The sequence below is a fragment of the Sander vitreus genome, chromosome 4, assembly GCF_031162955.1.
Source record: "Sander vitreus isolate 19-12246 chromosome 4, sanVit1, whole genome shotgun sequence".
Taxonomy (NCBI): domain Eukaryota; kingdom Metazoa; phylum Chordata; class Actinopteri; order Perciformes; family Percidae; genus Sander; species Sander vitreus.
In genome coordinates this window covers 4,996,266-5,017,667 of record NC_135858.1, presented here as the reverse complement: position 1 = coordinate 5,017,667, position 21,402 = coordinate 4,996,266, and the positions used below count along the sequence as shown (strand labels likewise).

The following is a 21,402-nucleotide window of genomic DNA, read 5'->3' as shown; positions in this document are numbered from 1 at the left end:
TGTTGCTCTCTGCTCCTACACAAAGCACTGCGGTGCCATGGTCTGAGGAGATGCTGTTGTGTTAGTGGAAGGGGGTCGGGTCATTGGGACATGGGCCCCATTCTCACCCCCCGACTGCTAAACTCATTTGTTTTCTTGCCCTACATCTGAATGTTGTTCATCCAATTTTACCGCATACCACATGCTGGTGAAATATAGGATATTTTGGGGGATAGTCAGCAGTGGTGTATATAATGTAAATATAGATATTAAATATTAATCTGTAGTGGTCCCAGTAATATTTGTGTGTGTGTGTACTGAAGTAGCATATCACATGACATGGTAAAGATACGTTTGAGATAAATAATTGAGGACAAGTTATTGTTCTGGATTACTCATAAAGAAAAATAAACTTTATTATTTGTTACATACAATTGTACAGTACAATGTAGTGAAATTCCGTCTCTGCATTTAACTCATCCTTAGCATTAGGAGCTGTGGACATCCACATAGCGTCAGGGGAGCAACTTGTAGTTCAGTGTCTTGCTCAAGGACACTTTGACATGTGGCCGGAGGAGGCCGGGATCGAACCGCCAATCTTGTGGTTGAGGGCCGACCCTCTCTACCTCTGATCCACAGACCGAAAAACATAATAATTTATTATTATTATTATTATTATTATTTATTTATTATTCCCGCAAGGAAAAGTACAATGTCGCGGTTCAAAACACTGGCTCTAGAGATCTCTATAGAGTATACTTTCTTATTAAATATTAGGAAGAGATTCACAAGTGCATTGATTTCATTCATCTTTTAGTAGTTGTCTCAGCTTATGTTTTTCACAGTAAGAGTGTGTGGTTGTTTCTGTGTTACAGAAACTGTGCTTGCATTTTCACAGTAAGCATTTCAACCAAAGTCGGGTATTTTTTATGTGATAATGTAAGAATAATTATCATTCAAGTAAAAAGGGCTATTGGCCTTGAGCAGGCGCTGTTCCAGATCCCTTGCTTTGATGTTTTCTTAGCATGGGGAACGGGATTGCCAGCCCTCCGCCTCTGTGCTATGCATTTAGATTTTTCTTGCAAAGTGTCTCTTGCTTGAGGAATGCTGTGTTTCATCAGCACCATGGCTGCAAAGGGTTAAATCTTTTATCCCGCTCACATTCTGCAGTCATGGCTGCTTCCAGCATCCCGCCAGAGCTAAATATGGCTGCTGCAGGCAGGGGAGGAGAGTAAAACATGTTAGCTGGAGCAGACATGCTACATGCTCCATTCCTGGCTGCTTTGTCACTAATACATTCACATTCATAAAATGCTGCACTCCCTCAGCTGCTCATATTTTCAATGTCATATTTCTTTCAACTCATCCTCTTGTGTGAAGTTGAGGTCCTGCAGTTGTACTTTAGAGAAAGACAAGACCAGAATTTGTCCCAGTGGTATTGCGGCAGACTTGAGTTGATTTGACCTTATTTCCATGGCAGCCATTTTGACCTCACAGAGTCATCAGGAGTCCAAAGGAATTATTAATAAAAATCTTTAAACTGATGATTCTTTGAACACTATTTGGAAGTGTGTTCTTTTAGTGACAACAGGCAGATATATATTTTTTTTTAAACCAATACTATTTTGTGTTCATAAAAATAAAAATGTATATTTCTGTTTTACAAGCCATACTGGCAGAAACTCTGAGCATAGGAGAGTTAGCTAGCATACTAGCAATTGAGCAAATAGCCACAATATCTAGGATAAATCGTGGTAGCGAGCTATATCATACCAAAAATATTGGCCACATTCAAATATGTTCCTTACATATTTTTCAACTGTGGTTCTAATTCTTCTCAGTGGGAAATATATGATGGTAGATATGTATTGCTAATTTAATCTTGTGCATTTTTGTTTGCAAGTGTAGGAAAATACTTGGCTTGTTGGTTACAGATGAACTGATATAAGCTCAAATGTGATGTTAAAAAAAAAAATAAGGTATGTAATTTCATTGGACCTCACTACCACAGTCACACAGTTTAGTAATACAAGAACAACCGTAGCCCACATGCAGCACATGGCATTAGCAGCAGACTTGTCTGTCTGTGTGGGGGGGAGGGGTCCTCACCTCTACACCATCACTCTGAACAATGATGTGACATTCCAGCAGCTAGAGGACAAAGATAGCTACTCTCCCTGTTGACTACTGCTAAGGCTCCTACCACAGGCGGTCCATAGGTACTGCAACAGTCAAAGAGTCAAAACCCACTGCACCTGCATGAGGAGGGTTGCGTTGATGGTGGTGGTGGTGGTGAGGTGGGGTCAGAGAGGAGAACCTAGAGGGTGTGGTGCTGCAGTCTTGTGCCCCTTAAGATGTCCTGCTTACACCACTGAGAAGCGAGGAGGGGAGGAAGCTGTGAGTCAGCCTCCTCCACCCATGGGACCTGCTGTGTTTTAAAGTGCATACTTGAGAACACAGTTACCTCATGGAAATGGTTGACTGTACAATTTTAAAAATAGAACATCTTAGGGTTGATGGTGTTTGCTGTGGAGAGCAAAAAGTTTCAGATGGTGTCCGTGGAATCTGAATGCATGTGACGTTTTAGGTGATCGTCTCAAAATGTTTTGCGAGCTTATAATTGTCACGACTAGATTATTAGTTTTTACATATAGTGTATTGAGAATGTCCTGTTAGTTTTCACATTTCGTGGTTGTGTCAAGTCTTTATACCGTTTCTCATCTTGTCTTGTACCATTCCAAACACGATGAGAAGAAGCTGTCTACTTTGTTTTTCAGACAAAGGGCTGCCGTTTCATGGCTTTGGCTTTTTAAAATCCTCAGTCTCATTAAGCTCAACAGAGGGCGCCATAAGCCTGTCCATTGTGTGGCTGGAGGGCTATGTTTAATGTGATGTCTTTTTAGTCCGCTAGGCTTTTCTTGCTGTTGATTTTTTTAGTTTTAAATCTCCTAAAGGTAGACTTAGGCATCACATAAATCTTGTGTATTGCACAGATGTTGCTCAGTCATCATCTTAGGAGAGGGTAAAATTGACCATCATACGATATACCATGTCATGTGGTGGACAGTTTATTACAAAATGTGCTTGGACATTTGGAAATCAAACCTTAGATTCTGGCAGGGTTAATGCAAAGCTCTCCATTGAACTGAGCTACGCAGACCAAAGCGTCACTGTGCGCCTGTATGACTCCTCAGACTGCAGAGTCCTGCTGAGACGCACAATGACTCAGTTTATGACACAAAGAGGCACCTGCCCTGTCGAGGAAAGGGTAAACATGTTGGTTAACACGCATCATCTCCAATCACATGTACACCATAATCTGGCATCACTTTATATGTACAATTAATCATGTTCTCACCACAATCTGGCTTAATGACTGGAGATGGAACTAAACAGACTAATTATGTTTTTTTGCAAACCTTACAATGCGGGGAAAAAAATCTCTGTGGAAATATAGTGTTAGAGATGCTACTCTCTTGTGGCATCATATTAGGTGTATTTTTGATACCTGTATTACTTTAGTGGTCTAGTCTGAATGTAAAGTGATTATTTCTACTACATGCGTGTCAGTGGCACCCTCTGTGGGTTAGGACATGAACAATTTAGAGGAGAAACAGCCGGTTGCAAACCAACGTGCTGCTACTTTGACTAACCAGTGAAGTGCCCCTGGACTTTGTAGTCCCACCCACTCTGTGCTGTTCACATGTGTGCCATTGGCTGCACAGAGCAGCCTATCTCAAACAAAGGCAGCCTGCAATGCCAGCAGTTGTGCAGATGACAGACGAGAGTAGAAAAGGAGGGATCAATCAACTATGTGGATCAAATGATTCAGAGGCAGGTTTAGAGAAAATAGATCTTCTCATGTAGCGTTGTGAATGTTGAATAAAAATAGTAACTCATTGTGGGTTTATTTTCTGGTAAGCTTGAAGAACATAATGAGGTTTATCTTTTGAATGTCAACACTGGAATGAACACTGGAGCTTTGCAAGATTTTCATGATAAAGTAGTGTTGCAGTATGTACAACATTTTCAGCAAAACTATTGTTGGTGTATGTCAGACTGCTGCATTTTACGCTAGTCCTGCTGAGTGACTCTTGAAAAAGGGAAGTTATTAACAGGGTCTGCCTATAGATATTCATGTTGAGGTATTTCTTATTTGGATGCTAAGGTCACTTACAGTCTTTACCCCCCTCAGCAAGGTGAAGCTAAAGTAAATCTGGAGACTATTTTTGCTAATTCTCAACAATGAGCAGCCATTTTGCTGATGCAGAAAACAGCCCAGGGCAAGCTGTCAAAGTCAACCTCCTCTCTTCACTTTATCAGTTTTACGGTGTGACGTCAGCAGCCTGCCCATTTTCCAGGACTTCCTCTGCATCCTTTGCACCTCATCACCCCTCTTCTTCCCACTCTCCCCCCCCTTTTCTCTTCTCTCCTTTAAGCCCCACCCTCTCCCCCTACCCACCTGACCCTCTGCAATCCAATTAGACGCACTGGTGGCTGAATGTACGGACGCGCTGTGACTACCAAGCACAAACTGCAGTCTCACTCTCCTCCCCCTCTGTCTCTTTTCCTGCTCTCTTTCCTACCTCTTGGCTCTGTCTCTCTCTCTCGTTCTCTCTGCATCTTATCCACTCCCCTTCTGCTTCCATTCAGATTATTTACCCATCTCCTCCTCACTCCCTCTGCTGTGTCTTTCTCCTCCCTCTCTTCTTCATCTTCCTTGTCGCTGCTGCTCTAGCCGCCTCACCCTTCATCCCTCCCTTCCTACCAACGCTCCCGCCCTCCTCCTCCTCCTCTGGGAGATCTTCAAAGCTGCCCAGCACACACTTGCACATAGCATAACACACTCCTCTCCTGCGTGGGAAAAACATGTCAGCTATTCTGGACCTGGACCAGATTGCATGCTCTGGGAATGGAGTGGTGAGTGACAAATGTATCTTGCCTGCCTTGACACTTGGTTCTTGCAGCAGGAGGTTCTGGTTAAGATTAGGGGGGAGGTTGTTGTGCAGTTTCCTCAAAGAAGGTGACAGCAACTGGCTCTAAGAAGGAAAAGCTGGTGGGAGTCTTTCTTGACTTGCTTGTCACCACCTTCAGCAGACGACTAAGACTTTGGGCTTTTTCTTTCTAGGCAGCTGCTAGTGTGGGGTGGACATTTGTTCATTGTGTGTATGTGTTTTTGCTCCTGCAGGTCACACGGTACCCATGTGTGCAGTCTGCACAGCTTAAACATGCCGAGGGGGCAGTGGTGCATTTTAATGCGATATGAAAGATGCATGTGTGTTGTGCTCAAGTGTCTCTGAATCTGCAAATGCCCAGAAAATGTGTACGTGCCTGTCAGTATGTGGGTGTCCATCAGTAGGGTTGTTGGTATTTGTGTGTTTTTAGGGGGCATTTTTGTGTTTATCCATAACTGCAGGATTACGTGTTTTACCCGTGAATGGTGAACGGTTGAAGATGGTGTTCCTTATTCTTTTATCAATGAAAACAAGCAGGGAGGTCACTCACCCCACCATTCACTGTAGAAACAACACATCAAAACCACTGTAGCGGCTCCTTCTCTCCCCTGCAGAGACTTTGATTTTGTAGTTTCAACCCACTGCTTTGATGACACGCGTGTGTGCTGCAGGTGGGGAGGGCTGTTTGTGTCAAAGGAGAGCAGGTTGGCATGTACCTGGCATGATCCCACTGGAGGACACCTACATCCATGCATAGGAGACATGGATGTATCACGTGTCTGTATGCATGTGTACTTGTGTGTACATTAAATTTATTTGCAGGCTGCTTGGTGTTTCTTGCCATGTAATGCTGTTCTCAGGGGTGATTGGTGCCGTTCCTGGCAGGGCGTGGAAAACAGGAAGGAGGGGGAGGAGGGATTGACAAGAGAGGGATTGCGGGAAGAGGAATAGCATGACATACTGCTCTCCTTTTTTCACATCCCTCCCTCACCTCCTTGTTCTGGTACCAAAATCCAAGAGGCCAAGTGTTTGCCCCGGGCAACCTCCTGAAGCCCCTCTCCTCAAAGCACAAACCCCTACTCAGTATTCCTATCTCACCTACTACCCCCCAAACACCCACACACACTTATTGTCCAACTACTAGCCACTATGAATGTTGCTGCTATTGCAGTTATCTCCCTCTTTTTTCCCCCTCTAGCTGTCCAGGCTAGCAGCCCCACCCCATGTCTGTTTTCTTGAGATGCTGCCGTGTGCACACACACACACACACACACACACACACACACACACACACACACACACACACACACACACATATATATATATATATATATATATATATATATATATATATATGTATATATATATATATATATATATATGTATGTGTGTGTGTGTATATATATATATATATATATATGTGTGTGTGTGTATATATGTATATATATCTATATATATATATATATATATATATGTGACTGTGAAAGGAAATGGTGAGAGGCAGCACTCCCAGATCAATACAGCTTTTAAACTATGCCAAGAGCTAAATTGACAGATAAAAGACCCTTTCCTTCACTCCCTTTCCACAGCCCTTTTGTCCATGATTCTCAACCCTTGTTTGTGCCAGGACATGGCTTGAAAGGCACAACAATTAAAGCAATGCGCCTCTTCTGTTTTAAGGCACACCCTTCTGTTAGTCATACAGGACTCACCCTGTCTCCTCTCTCTTTCCTCCTGTCTCTGTACCTCTGTCCCTACTTGCTTTCACGCTCTATTTCCTCCCATCCACTTCCAGACTCTCTATCTCTCTCATCTTTCTCGCTATTTCCCCCCTATGTTCCCATCACCTTTATCATTTCCTATCACTGGTACGGCATACACGCCTGCTTTCTCTGGTCCATGTACAGTACATGGACATGACAGAAGGCAGGCATTAGCAAGTGTTTGCCTTGTTTCTTAGTGCAAAGCCTCTCTTTCTACACTGAGTGTCCTTGACTCTGTCCTTGTGTTTAAAAACCAAAATTCTGCAGCAATGGAGACTTTTCTCTTCGTCTATAAAAGGTTGTTCTGATGTATCTGTGAAAAGGCCTCCAATAAGCGCAAGGTCTACTGTCGGCAGGATAGTTTCTTCATGGTTTATTCCATCTCAGCTTGAGAGATTATATATATTCAGTAACAGTACACTGCACACCAATAAGAAAATTAAAAAAAGCAACGCTTACTGTGCTACATAGTTTTCATGTTTTGTAAGACAGGCTAATCTCTGTACCAACACCCACACAAATGAAGATATCTAATTCCGTTGCTGAGTATTTTTCCTTTTGGGTTACTGTGTCTATTACAGATTGCAGATGTAAATTACTGCAGCCTTGTCCTTGAGAATGTACCTCCATCTCTTCTGAAGAGATTGTGACACATATCCATCAGACAGCCTGTAGTGGGAACCAAGGAGGGGAAACCGTTAGTCACGACCCCTCTGTGTCAGTCAGCCATAACCCGTGTCTCTCGTCCGCACAGGCCCGCTCTCTTTATTGATGACCAGTGGGCCTTGAGACCAGGAGAGTGCTGAGCGCCCCACCCAGATCACATGCACGTAGTTACGTCATGCACAGCCTTGTATACAGCATCAAGTCATACTGACCTTGGGAAGTGTGTGTGTTTGTGATGCTGTGATTCTGAGGGAATTCTGGAAACTGACATTGTCACTTCCTGTATTTTATCACACTTCCCGTTATGTCACTTCCTACACTCTTTCTGAGTCTCATAAACATTCATTAGAGCCTCTGATTGTTTTGCCGTGTCATCTGTTAACTAATTCCCCCGATTTATGTTAATCACATTTTTTTTTTTTTTTTAGCAACACTGTGAAGTACTGATGTGTAGCTTCCTCGTGCTCAATAGAGAAAAATATTCAAAAGAACACGATGGAGAGAATGAAGCTGGTGTGAGCTCTTTGAATTTTGATGAGTCTTTCTCCAAAGACATTCTTTTTGCCGTGTCATACTTGTGAAATTGCTGTGAGTTTCAGACACTCGGATGAAAAGACTGTTTCCCAGGCAGCTCATTCTGTGCTTTGTTTGTCCAGGGGTACAAGGAATGTTTGGTGGAGAAGAGGTGCATGCTTTGGATCCTCAATCTGAGATAGAAACCCTAAATGTTGTGTTGTGGTCATCGGGTGTTTTTCTAGGAAATATGTGTCTCCTGTGTCTGAGTTTTGTGAATAAAGTCATCCTGCTTTGTTCAAGCATTGTTGTAGATTTAACTGTTGTCCCTTTTTCCACACATGTGACTACTTTATCAGTCATTATGGCAAAAATTGCTCAATTTATAGGGGTGGGAATCTCTTGGCACCTCACGATTGGATTCCGATTCAGAGGCCAACGATTTGATTCTAAACCGATTTATCGATGCAACAATTTGTATGTACATTTCCATGCGTGATTTAAAAAAAAATATACATATAAATCTGAGTTTGCTAATCACTTCCTAGACAAAACGGCTAGACAAAGCTTAGATATATTTGTCACACACAAGTTTTAATGAAATGTTTTGTCTACTGAGGTTTTTATTTTGTAGTCATTCCATGCTTAAGCCTTAAACATGCTTGTGAAAGTCCCCTTCTCTCCCAGTAATCTTCCATGTCAGAGGCCCAGTCATGTTTAAAGGTGGAGAATTAGCTTCTTAGAACATGAAACATGAGGTGGTCAGATGTCATGTGATAAAGTAGATGAACAGCCTATATGTGTTTTGCAGATCGTGTGTGTGTGTATATATACAAAATGTAATTACATTTTTTCCTTTTGGCCATTTTTGTGTTTTTTGTTTTCTGCACTCTTGCCTAAACTCTAACTTGTTGTCCATTATGCCATCCTCTTTCAGTCACTCTGTTTTCTGATTTGATGAACTTTTAAATAAAAATCAACAATTCTTTTTTTATTTTTTTTATCAGAATCGATTATCGAATCGTTCTAGAGAGAATCGCGATGAATCTAAGAATCGATTATTTTTCCCACCCCTATCAATTTAGCTGGATCCCATGGATTACCTCCTGCTTTGTGAATGGCTCAGATAATGTTCATGCAAAGAAAACAAATCCACACAATATAATTATTCCACTGCTTAAAAGCATGAAGCTGGTTTATTATCAAAAACGCCTATGAATAAAGCCATGCTTAAATTAATTTATGCTACTAATAATGTCTGTGTAGCCACAGCCTAGTATACTGCATGTTATCTCTCCATACCATAGAACTCCATTAATGTCCAAAAAATATTAAAAACACTTGAAAGCACTGTACCATTGCATTGGATTTCATTCTGTCATTAAAATGAACATGGACAGTGTTTATTTTGGGGCCACTCTGTGACTGCAGTAGGGCTGGGCGATAATTTCATATCCCAATAACGATATCACAATATATCATGTTTTCCTGTAATTCAATAAATAAATAATCAATATGAAATAACCACATTGTAAAACCTATATTTGTGCACTCCTGTGTGAATCAAATACTTGACAAATAAGTATTTTTCCATTTTATTATTATTATTATTTAGAACTTTAGTGCAAAATGAACATTAACTGCAAGGATAAGAAAGCAGGACGTATCCACATGGCGTAAATATTGCCCTAACGCAGTTAGGCCACTGGTTTTTCGACATCACGATAAAATCATTATAGAAAGATTTATTCAATAGACATTTTTATATAGTTTTGGCGATATATTTCGTCATATCGCCCAGCCCTAGACTGCAGTTTCTATCCCTAGTGATAATCCATGTGTTGTGCACCCGTTAACATGCTCAAGGATGTAGTTCCCTGTTTATATAGCTGCTAGTTTGACAAGCTGAAAGAAATACAGCTGCATGAAGGAGTATGTCATCCAAATGGCTCTTTTATATGTTTTTGATCATTTTTAGATGATACTGGAGTTCTGGAGCACAAGCTATATCAAGCTTTAGCTACAAAGACAGAACTGTTGTTTGTGTTTATTCATTCATTCATTAACAGCAGAAATACCCTTTAAATGTGACATCGGCCATGCCACAGAAAGGCAACACACATGTCAAATTAAAGTAGTGAAATATTAGGTCTTGTGTGCAAGCCTTTTCTCTTCACACACCATGTATATTTCTGTCCGTCTTAAACGTACTCTCTTCTTCTTCTCTCTTCTGCAGGAGCATGACATTGAGACTCCCCATGGTGTTCTTCATGTGACAATGAGAGGTGTTCCCAAGGGCAACAGACCCGTCATCCTCACCTATCATGACATTGGCCTCAACCGTGAGTCAGCCAAAAATACCTGTATATTCATCGACAAACACACAATGTCCTGGATGTGATGAATCTTTTGTTTTAGCCTCTGCACCTCACACACACACACACACACACACACACACACACACACACACACACACAGGTCCTTGACAGAGTTTAAACTCCTGAACTCTCACACTCTGAGTGCGTGTCCTCTGTTTGCACCTTTCTAGACAAGTCGTGCTTCAACACCCTGTTCAACTATGAGGACATGCAGGAGATCACGCAGCACTTTGCAGTGGTTCACGTGGACGCGCCTGGCCAGCAGGAAGGTGCACCTCCCTTCCCCACCGGGTGGGTGTCAGACTGGTTTTACATGAACTGATAAATGGGAACAAATGTATTTCACTGCTGATGTAAGAGCCGCAATTCATTTCTTTAGTTAAAATGTAAGACGAGCTGGTAGTTCATTTGCTAATGGAGCACATTCATTGTTTGACCTTTAAGTCAAAAGAGTGCTGAGTATTTCAATTTATGATAAACTCAGTTTCTCAAAATAATTCAAACATGAGCTAATGACCCCTTACTTACTACTTGTTTAGACTCACGTGTGTTTCATCTGTCTCTAGTTATCGCTACCCGACCATGGATGAGTTGGCTGAAATGCTGCCCTCTGTGATGACTCAGCTTAAGTGAGTGGCCCCCGTGTTAATAGCTGATCAATGGTAATGTGCATAAATTGACTATTCGTCTTCAGTCCCACAGTAACCAGTGTTTTCTCTGCAGGGTCAACAGTGTGATCGGCATCGGCGTGGGAGCTGGAGCGTACATCCTCTCCCGCTTCGCAGTGAGTCCCAATCAGGACCAGAGCGTCTACACTTTCACCCCCTTTATTTGTTTGTACTCCTCTCTGTTTTGCCTGTAATAATTAAAGGTTTTCAGGCCACACAGCTTTTTACACTGAACATTGAAGCCTCCCATCAAGCCCACACAGGGCATCAGGTTTCTCCACAGTCTGCTGCATATGCTGCCATTCCTCAAATGATGAATCACCTTGGTGATTCATCATTTGTGCAGTTTCCGCACTCAGCACAGTGGAGCTAAAATAACTGAATGTGTACAATAGAGCAGAAAGAGCTTGAAGTGACAGAGAGGAGCGAGGAAGCACTGGAAGTTGAATAATGGAAAGAGAGGATGGTGGTAATAGGTAAAAAGGGAAGGTGTAGGGATTAGTACTTGTACCATCAAGCTCTCCATGGAGAGTCTGCTCTTGTTTCAAATTAATGAAGAAAATTGATTCTGAAATGCATTTGCTGTAACCTGCTTGGAACAAAATGTGTTTACCCTTGACAGATTTATAGCAGCTCTTGCTGCATTGCATTTGCATGATGTTGAAAGCGGTATCCGCAGTACTCCCTCAGCATTGGGTGAGATGGATCTTAGAATTCCCAGACATCCTCTTTCTGTCTTCAAGCAATTCCAAAACTGCATCCCTCAATTTAGAAGCCCAGGATTCCATCTTCAATGTTTCATATCTTCATTTAAACGCACAGACATGCTTCACTTTTAAAAAAAAATCACTTTAGAGAACACTGCAGTGGCCTTCTTCCATCTTGTATCTGCACTGTTGAGGGAATGCACAAACCCACGCATAATGCAAGATAACACCCATGTAGGACTATCTTGTTGGTAAAAATGTAATACTTTTAAGTTTGCACTGACATGTGTCCTTCCCTTTCCAGCTGAACAACCCCACGCTGGTGGAGGGGCTGGTTCTGATCAATGTCGACCCATGTGCTGAAGGCTGGATTGACTGGGCGGCTTCAAAGGTCAGTATTCCCACTGCAGCATGGAGCTAGTCCTCAGTCACTCTGCAACATAGAGCTATTACTTAAATAATTAACAAGCCATTTCAGTTGAGTTTCCAGCCATTTGTTAGGTTGTTATTAATTAATGCTTTTTGGAGTTCAACCACTTTCCTTTATGCTCTCTACCCTAACCATACTATTTCAAGATATGTTTTATGTTATTTATGCCTAGCATTTTATTCTAGTCTATTCTATATTTTGTAAGGTTCACTTTACTATTTGATGCAAGAACTAAATAAGATTACTAGTTTTGGAATTGTGGATGCTGACACCAAGCCAATGTTAATGCCCACAATACTTGATAATACATTTTTATGAATAGGATATTGTTTTAAAGAGACTTAAAAAAGCTAAGCGTAAGATGTATAAGTGTTGGATTAATGGCATTAAAAACAGAGGCAGGGACTTTAATCCTGTATTAATTAGATTAAACCTGCAGTTTTGGGGTTAAGGGCACTCGAAAATTAATCAAAACTAAGCTTCAGATTTTTCCTGGACAAACTTGTTGAAACAGCACTACTAGTGTTGATTCATTTGGATTAGTTTCATTTTGAGTGAAATAATTTGCTTCAAAGTGTAGGACACAATGTGTCACAATACTGAAGTGTACTACTATACTTCAATACTGTGAACTGCACATTGTTGTGTGTAGTATACAAGATTGTTGGGGGAGAACATTCTTTGCCGTGTTAGTGTTACACGCAGTCATGGAACCGGGGGGGGGGGCTTGATATGACCTTTGTCCCATATAGATTAAAATCAACCCACTTCATTTGTTCTCTTGTTATTCTTTGGCTCAACCAACCCAAATGTATAAAAGATAAAGATAGAGAGGAGACATTATTTATTTATTTTTTATTTATTGCCAGTAGTGATGGAGAAAGAGACGGAGGGTTATGACTTGCGACAAAGCTGGCCTGAATTGAATCAGGAAGGTTGCGTTTATAATGGTATGCACCACAACTACTAGGTCACCAGGATGCCCCATCCTTCACAATTTCTAAAACTTCAATTTGGCTTCTCCGCGTATTTGCTACCTTTTATAAAATCAAACATTAAATCTGTCAGTACATACACTTCATGTAGACACAGGCATGGCTATATAGCCATAATGTTCCTACCTAAATAAAAAAAAGAAGTCAGCTCTTATCTCTGTCTTAACTGGATCTGTCTTCCTCTCATGTGCAGCTGTCTGGATGGACCAGTAATTTGGTGGATATCATCATGGCTCACCACTTCAGCACTGTGAGTTTCTCTTGCAGTACATTACTCACCATGGGTGTTTTTGTGTGTTTTTTTTTTGTGTTGTTGACCTTTTTCATTAACAATGTGAAACACTTACTGAACCTCGGGAGGCTTTTCTTGATTTCCCTTGATACCTTTACCTCATCTCGCTCTTATAACAGACATTTACTAATTATTCCATTTCTGTCCTCCTGGATATATAAACTGGTAAATTACAGACTCAGGGATGAATTCACAAAGAATGGATTGCGGCCACTGATAGTACCATGAATTGCGCGTCACTTTCAACCACTATCTGCCCCTTCTCATGGTCCGTTTCGCAAAAGATATTGCCCATATAATATTACAGCGCAAACACGCCCATAAAGCTTTGCAGCTGAGTGCAATTTGCCCGCTTTCTGATTGCGATGTGGCAAAGTAGATATGTTGCCTTGGTGCAAAGAACACAGAAGGCAAAACAATGGCAGAGAGAAAAAGAAAAGTGACATTTTCAGACTGCGAGCTACAGGTCCTGACTGACGAGGTGCAGAGGCATTCCTCAAAACTTTGGTCAAGGAATTTAAACGTGACAGAGAGAAACCACGTCTGTCAGTGCTGTTGGGATTGTCAGCACACCTTCAGATTGTAAAAGAAGATGGCATGATTTGAAGTGAAGGGCACCCTTTTATAAATGCACTTCAGTTGCCACCAACTCTGAAGACGCTAATAATTTCACTGATGATAATGATGATTATGAGGCTCATTTGCATAGCAGGGGGCCAGTGTTGCACCACATGTATGCATATTACCTCATTTAAGTACATGCAAATACCACAGGAGCACCGAGACGCTATTTGCTTGGCAGCGCAGTTAGGGGTGCATTTCACCCTTCGCGGCTGCTCTGAGAATTACGCGTACGTTTCTATTGGTCTTATTTTTGCAGGTTTAGCTGCTGTAAAAGGCACGCAATCCTTATGTGAATTAAGCAATAATATAACCACAGTGCTAAAGCTAAACATACTGTATATACAGATACCCCAGCTTGTCTGGATGACTATTACACATTCTCCCTGTCCATTCAATACATGCTGATTACATAAACTTCATATGGAGTCTACCTCTTATTTCATTTGAAGTCATTTGAGGCTTGTTTTACTCTGTTCAACAGGATGAGCTGACGGAGAACCAGGAGCTGATCCAGACCTACCGACTCCACATTGCCCAAGACATCAACCAGGACAACCTGGCCCTCTTTTGTGGCTCCTATCAATAGTATGATGCAAAACATTATTACACACTGTACACAAATGTTTTCAGCAGTTTCTAGCATTTCCTCATTTATTGTGTTCTTGATCACATTTATGGGTATGGCCGAAGCATGTAAATTCTTTATCAGAATGTGCAGTAAGCCAGATCTGAATACATAGAAAGAAGCAATGCATCACACAATACAAAGAACAAGGGTGAGATATTAAATCAAGAGGTGCACCGAAAATCATGTTGTTCAAATGTTCCAGATCTAATCGTAATTTGTCTCCCTGCGTCAGCCGTCGGGACCTGGAGATCGAGAGGCCAATCGTAGGTCTGAATGAGGACACAGTTAACACACTGACGTAGGTTTTAAGACTAAGAAGACACAAATAAACTTTAGTTTCTCAGTGCACGGTTTTGAGAATATTTATGCCTAATCTTATTCCCATCCAGGTGCCCTGCGTTGCTGGTGGTTGGTGACACATCACCTGCTGTGGAGGCTGTGGTGAGTTAACACTCCGTCATCTCAGTATCATAGGAAGTTTTGGGAAGCGTTTGCAAGGATGTTTATTTATTTTTTAGCTCAGTAGTAACCTCTCATTTAATGTTTCAGGTGGAGTGCAATTCCAGGTTAAATCCAACCAAGACCACACTGCTAAAGGTGAAGCTTTTTGTAAATGTATGATATAATGTTTTTGACTAGACAAAGAATTAATTAATGTGACTGATACTTTTCTCCAGATGGCTGATTGTGGAGGCTTGCCCCAAGTTGTGCAGGTTGGTGTTTCAGGTTTGATCATTAAGCAATTTGTCTAAATTCTCCTTACTATTAACTTTGATCCTTTCATCTGTTCACAGCCAGGGAAACTTGCTGAGGCCTTCAAGTACTTTGTGCAGGGAATGGGCTACAGTAAGTAAACATGCTCACATGTCTTTTGCTACTTGTGGTTGGTCAGTAAAAACTCCAAAATATAAAATGACACCGGTACAAACTGGTCGACTCTATATTGAATGTTGAAGAATTGTTACAGGCTTCCACCTTTTTGGGCTGACGTGTGTGGGTGAAGTTTGTCTGTGTTCTTCACAGACTTTCCTGTTGACGTGAGTGCAGTGACAACAGTTAGTTAAACTAGGGTTGTTTTCACTGCAGTCTCTTATGAGCTGTTGCTAAACACCCCCACCGCTGGGGTTTGGACTATGGCCAGCAGTGCATGAAAAGACACAGTTTTTTGTCAGCCTGGTCACGGAGAGGCAGCCTGATGGGCTCTGTGGACGCTAACGCCATTGCTTCTCTGCTCTTTGCAGTGTGTGGTCCCTACAACCCTCAGTAGGTGAGGTGTAAGTGCTTCTAGCATGACTGAAATATCAATGGCACTCAAGATATGCTGAACAATAATGCATTTCCTGTTCAGAGTGGGTGTTAAAAAATACCTTGTTTTTTTTGAGTGGTGTGATTTTCTTTTCTATCCAGAACTGTTTAATGATGCAGTCTCTTTCTAGAGACTCAACGTGCATAATTAAACAGGCCTTCAGGTCATTCATCTGCAAAGAAAAACAAAAACTGTCAGACTATACTGACTCACAGTGCACCAACCAGACTCTATGGATGGATGAAATCAGGAAAGTAGGTTTGCTTGCTCTGGCCATACAGATGATGCCTTTCTGTGTGTGTATTTCTGTAATGCCAATTCTCTTTTGCTCTCTCCCGTTCCCAAAACCCTTCACCGTGGGAGGCACCCTCGGGTGTTGCCAGTATGTCAGTGCCTCAGTGTTGCTTTAAAGGCCACAGAGTCCCCCTGTTGAGTAAATGCCACTGCAGGATTAAAACTGATTAAAAAGAGTGTTTTCAAGCAGAGAAAGTGTAGAAAATGAATCTCAACACCTCAGCATGTTTCTGAAAGCTGCTTTTCCCTCATTAACGAATTGCCACAATGTGAAATGCAAAAGAGAAACAATCAAAAAGTACAGGAAATAAAGATTCTAGTTTGCACACTCATTTCTTACCTGTTGTTGATAGCAAACCACTTTTTGGTGCTCAATAACCAGCAAGCTGCGACAGAGCCTCAGTTTGAATCAGAAATACACTGATGTGGGATGAAGCAACGTGAGCTGCCTTTTCAACATTTCTCCCTTTCTCCTTCTTTCTTCCTTCTTTAATCATTGCTTACAGTTCCCTACGTTCTTCTCAGTCACCTCAGCAACGAATCAGGTACTGGGTTCTTGATCAGCTGCCAGACTAGTAGGCTTTGAACCCAATAGAACCCAATAGCCTCTTAGCACTCCACAGTGGATGAATGTCAATGTATGCAGACATTCTCTAGAGAGCACTGTTTCATATTGGTATTCACCAGCAGCAACAGTGTGGTGGATACAGTCAGTATTATACACAGTGAGATCATTCTGCATACTTTGACACCCATTCATCTCCCTGTAAGAGTTCAGTTTGTCCTGTTAGCATGGATTCTGTCCTCAGTGTCCTATTTTGTTGCATGACCTGCTGGTGTTGCTTCCTCAGCCACTTCAGTTGGATTGCAAATGCTGTGTTATGCTGTTTTATTGCTTTCAAGGTTGTTGTTTGTTTTTTAACAGTGAACCATTCAACCATTTTCTGTTTTACTGTTTCTATTCATATTTCTTTTTATTTGATTAGTCTCCATATTTGAGAATTATTTGCATGGTACGCACTTTTGTTGTTGTTGCACCAGGGTAACGGCCGTTTTATGCTTCTGCGTCGAATCGATGGCATACCCCCGCAGACCCCTCTGCGTTTACGCCCGACCCTACGCCGTAGCCTGACGTGCACCTCTCGAAAAATGGAACTACACTACACACGTGGCTGGTTCCCCCGACTCATTTCCTGGTTCTCCTTCTCCATAAACAGTGTTGGGTGTAACGCGTTACAAAGTACAAAGTAACGCGTTACAGTAACGTAACTACTTTTTGGGGTAAAAAGTAGTGTAACGCGCCACTACTGAAAATTTGGTAACGAAACGTAGTTCCTTTTTCAAGTCGGCGCAACGTTACTTTTCCCAGGGACAGATTTGACAGCGACACTGCCTTCTCAGCTGCGCGCTCACAAGCTCCATACGGGACGTGACAGAGGCTGGTAGCAGAGTAATCATGGCAAGCAAGAAGCAGCCAAAGCTAACTTTTGAGAGCTTTTTAAGCTTTTTTTTTTTTTTTTGCTGGCCGGCGCTCTGAGCCAGGCAGACACAAAGCTGACAACCTCACAGATGGATGCTGTGGTGATGGTCTCATACATGCACACAGCAGACCGCTGTGGACTTGTGTCGGTTGCACGGACACGCAAGGATTTCCAGAAAATAATAATAATAATGAATTTATATAGAGCTTTTCACGAACTCAAAGTCGCTTTACAGGGTATAGATAATAAAGACAAACAAAACAAAACAAGATTCAGGCACAGATGAAAAGGGGAGGGGCGTGGGGATAGGGATAGGCAGTGGTGAAGAGATGGGTCTTGAGGTGAGACTGGAAGATGGTGAGGGACTCAGGTGCGGATCTCTTGGGGGGAGGGAGTTCCAGAGCCTGGGAGCTGCCCTGGAGAATGCTGATGTGCATTCAACCCGCGCTGGACTGGTTCATAATGAATCAGCCATCACTCTGTGAGGAGAGAATCCAGTCTGCAGTGGAGTTCAGACACTTCACTAATAAACCAGAGATTGGCTTTATGGTCAAAGATAGTTTTTGTATAATTCAGTCTCTGCCAGAGACGCCTGCTTTTAAAAGTAACGTAAAATTAACGAATAAAGTAAAAAGTTACTTTCCATAGGGGCTAACAAAGTAAAGTAACGGATTACTTTTTTAAGAAGTAACGAGCAAACACTACTTTTTAAAAGTAACTTCCCCAACACTGTCCATAAACGACATGAAATCAAGGAGAGGGTTAACTTTTCCTGCTACAGATTTCCCACCGTGGTCAGAAAACAGAGGAGACACTTTGTTTCTCTCACTATGACTCTAGAGTCGGTACTCGCTCCAAAGCTAATCGCCATCACTTTCTCACTTTTCCCTCACTCTAACACACTCCCCACACACACACACACACACACACACACACACGCCGGCTCGACGCACACACTAGCGCACAAGTATAAACATCAGGCCACTTATGTAGGCTACGGCAAAAGAACCATAAAACGGCCTTTAGTGTTCCCACACTGCGCTGAGTCTCCGTGCTGTGTGAGTGGAATATCAATGCGTAACGTTTGTCTGTTTCAGTGCCGTCATCAGGAATGACTCGTCTGGCTCGCTCACGCACCACCTCCTCTTCCAGCATCACGTCCATGGACAGCAGTCGCAGCCGCAACAATCTCAACAGCCTGCTGGAGGGCAGCGCCATGGGGGCCTTGGACAACCAGGCCGGACCCCAGACCATGGAAGTCTCCTGCTAAACCACACCCAACCCCCTGCACACTCCCATAGTAACTTATGTGCCCTCTCCCCCTCTCTTTTTCTCTCTCTCTCTCCCTCTGTCTATCTCTCTCTCATCCCGCTCCTAAGCAACTCAATGCCAGGAGATCTGTAATAAACTATGTGATTAGAAAAGAGGATGTAAGAAATATATTACCAGATGCATATTATTAAATATTGAATATTAAATACACCATCAAAGTCACATTCCTAGCAGAACCCATAACTACATTCAGATGTGTTGTGTGTTCAAATGGTCAAACCATATGATTGACACCAACCCCTTGTATTTATTTTTTTCACAATGTCTTTGTTTTTAATTGTCTTTACAAACACTTTAGAAATCATCCATGTGTTCAAAATAACTTGTAGACTTTTTTCATTGCACAGACCAACACTTTTACTATTTTAACTGGTCTCTCCTGTTGTGAACTCTAAACTTATAGGATGCATTGATTTTGATTCACTGTATCTCTGTGCAACACAAACTTGCTGCGATGTGAGGCCGGAAAAAGTCACAAAGTATACAGAGGGATCACTAAACCTACTGTAGCTGCAGAAATAAAGGTAAAGTGATACATGGAAGAACCATTGCAGACTATAGCCCATTGTCAGTAAAGTCATGTACCAGTGTGTCAACTTTTTTGTATTCTTTTTGTGACTGATCTCATCTATTTTTCTTTCTGCTTTGTGTTAATGATTTTGTTCAGTTGAATAGATGTTTTAACAACTTTTATCAAGTGGGTTATGATGTGAAAAGTAAAAGTTCCTTCAATGAGGGGCCCAGTGGTGCTTCTCACAGTCTGCTGATTCAACTCATTTATATTACTACTGAATAAAGCTACAACACGACATGTCTGGTGTTCTTTCTCATTATAATTTAGCAGTACGTTGCCCATAAGTCTGCCTACCAAGTGCACTGGCAGCTGTTACTGTGGTCCTGCTTGATGCCCTGCACTGCTACACCTACTATTATTTCTAGTCATAGTTCGATTATCTTTATTGTTACTATAAGTGCCACGGCGCATCATACCAACTGCTATAATTGTTATGAATCATATGTATATCTGTATCAGTGTCTCTGTGTCCCAAACCGGCAGCGGCAGATGGCTGCCCACCAAGAGCCTGGGTCTGCCCAAGGTTTCTCTCTAAAAGGAAGTTTTTCTTCACACCAAATGCTTGCTTGTGTGAAATTGTTGGGTCTTTGTAACTCCTAGTTTGATCCAGACCTACTCTATCTGACACTATAAACAAAATCGAATTCAATTGCGCATAAAAAAAACAAGTGTAGTGCATGTATTTGAATTAAAAGAAAGAGAAAATAGTGTCTGTCTCAGTGCAGTGAGCGGTTGTGCTTTACCTCTCCTGTTAGTGGAAAAGTGAGGTGACTGTGGTGAGTTAGTTTCCAACCACACTTGTTCTTATTTCCTCAGTGACAACTATGAGGCAGTCTATATTTAGCACATATTGAAAGAAGAAAAAAAACAGTGATCAGCTGCACTGCAAATGAGATGAGGAGATTGACCTCAAACTGAAAAGATGTACTAAAGCGCTAAATGTGAATCAGGTGAATCGCACACTGAGGCTTCTCTTATCGTGCTGGGTTCTCCATTGTGCAACACTACAGTTTTCCTCATTTGATGGCAAAGACAAATGAACTTCTCATTAAGTACATACAGGGGTGAAGACCATAATATCTGTACAGTTTAATGCAATGCCATGCCAACAACCCTGCTATGAATACTGTGTCCATTTTTGTTGACATCTCTGTGAACAGTTGTTAACTTGTTGTGTCTAAAACATGTGCACTCAATTCCAAACAATTTAAGATGATACTCTTATTTAATTGCAATCCGAACATAATATTTTTACTAGAAATAATGTGGAGTTAGATACCACATTTACAAATAGGGCTTTTGCTATATTTGGTGAACCAATCTAGAAAACCATTTGAGAAAGATATCCCACACACTGGTATGGAATGATTAAATTTTTTTGATAAGACGTTCTTTCCATCTGCTCTAACATGCAGTTCTCTGTGATTACAGCACACATCTGACCCTGTTTTGGTAAAGATTATTTTATTTTTTTCCGTTCCCAGTAGAGTTAGGACTCAGTACATCTGATTAGAGAATAGTACAAGAAGAGATTATGAAGGAACTTTTTTATTCTTCTTGAGAAGGTAAAAACAAGAAAGAGATAACATAATTAATTTCATTAGCTAATTTCTTTAATTTACATGCTCGAAAAGGAGTAGGAAGAAGTATAAACGTATTTAATCCTAACCCTTAATAATTAAATCATTAATTACAAAAACTCAATACAATTATAGAACTTGACATACTTGTCACTTATCACACCCATAGTTACATAATTACAGTTAAATACAGTAAACAGCTATATACATAGTCTCTTAATTGTCTTGACAGAGCAA

General features: G+C 41.4%; 1 protein-coding gene across 4 annotated transcripts in view; it reads left to right on the top strand.

The window, feature by feature from the left end:
• ndrg3a (ndrg family member 3a) overlaps positions 1–19,820 on the top strand; it is a 39,679-nt gene extending 19,859 nt beyond the window's left edge. For 2 of the 4 annotated variants that reach the window (XM_078247843.1, XM_078247841.1), the window contains 14 exons: positions 10,113–10,218; positions 10,425–10,545; positions 10,821–10,883; positions 10,978–11,038; positions 11,934–12,020; positions 13,248–13,304; positions 14,452–14,555; positions 14,831–14,896; positions 14,988–15,039; positions 15,148–15,195; positions 15,276–15,311; positions 15,393–15,444; positions 16,705–16,743; positions 18,777–19,820. In XM_078247843.1, the coding sequence (XP_078103969.1) occupies positions 10,113–10,218; positions 10,425–10,545; positions 10,821–10,883; positions 10,978–11,038; positions 11,934–12,020; positions 13,248–13,304; positions 14,452–14,555; positions 14,831–14,896; positions 14,988–15,039; positions 15,148–15,195; positions 15,276–15,311; positions 15,393–15,444; positions 16,705–16,743; positions 18,777–18,949 (1,065 nt within the window). In that variant the 3' untranslated portion in view covers positions 18,950–19,820. Of the gene's footprint in view, positions 1–4,685; positions 4,900–10,112; positions 10,219–10,424; positions 10,546–10,820; positions 10,884–10,977; positions 11,039–11,933; positions 12,021–13,247; positions 13,305–14,451; positions 14,556–14,830; positions 14,897–14,987; positions 15,040–15,147; positions 15,196–15,275; positions 15,312–15,392; positions 15,445–16,704; positions 16,744–18,776 lie in introns of those variants that run through there. The other 2 variants (XM_078247845.1, XM_078247844.1) reach the window with 2 other exon arrangements.
• Positions 19,821–21,402: the final 1,582 nt, after the last annotated feature.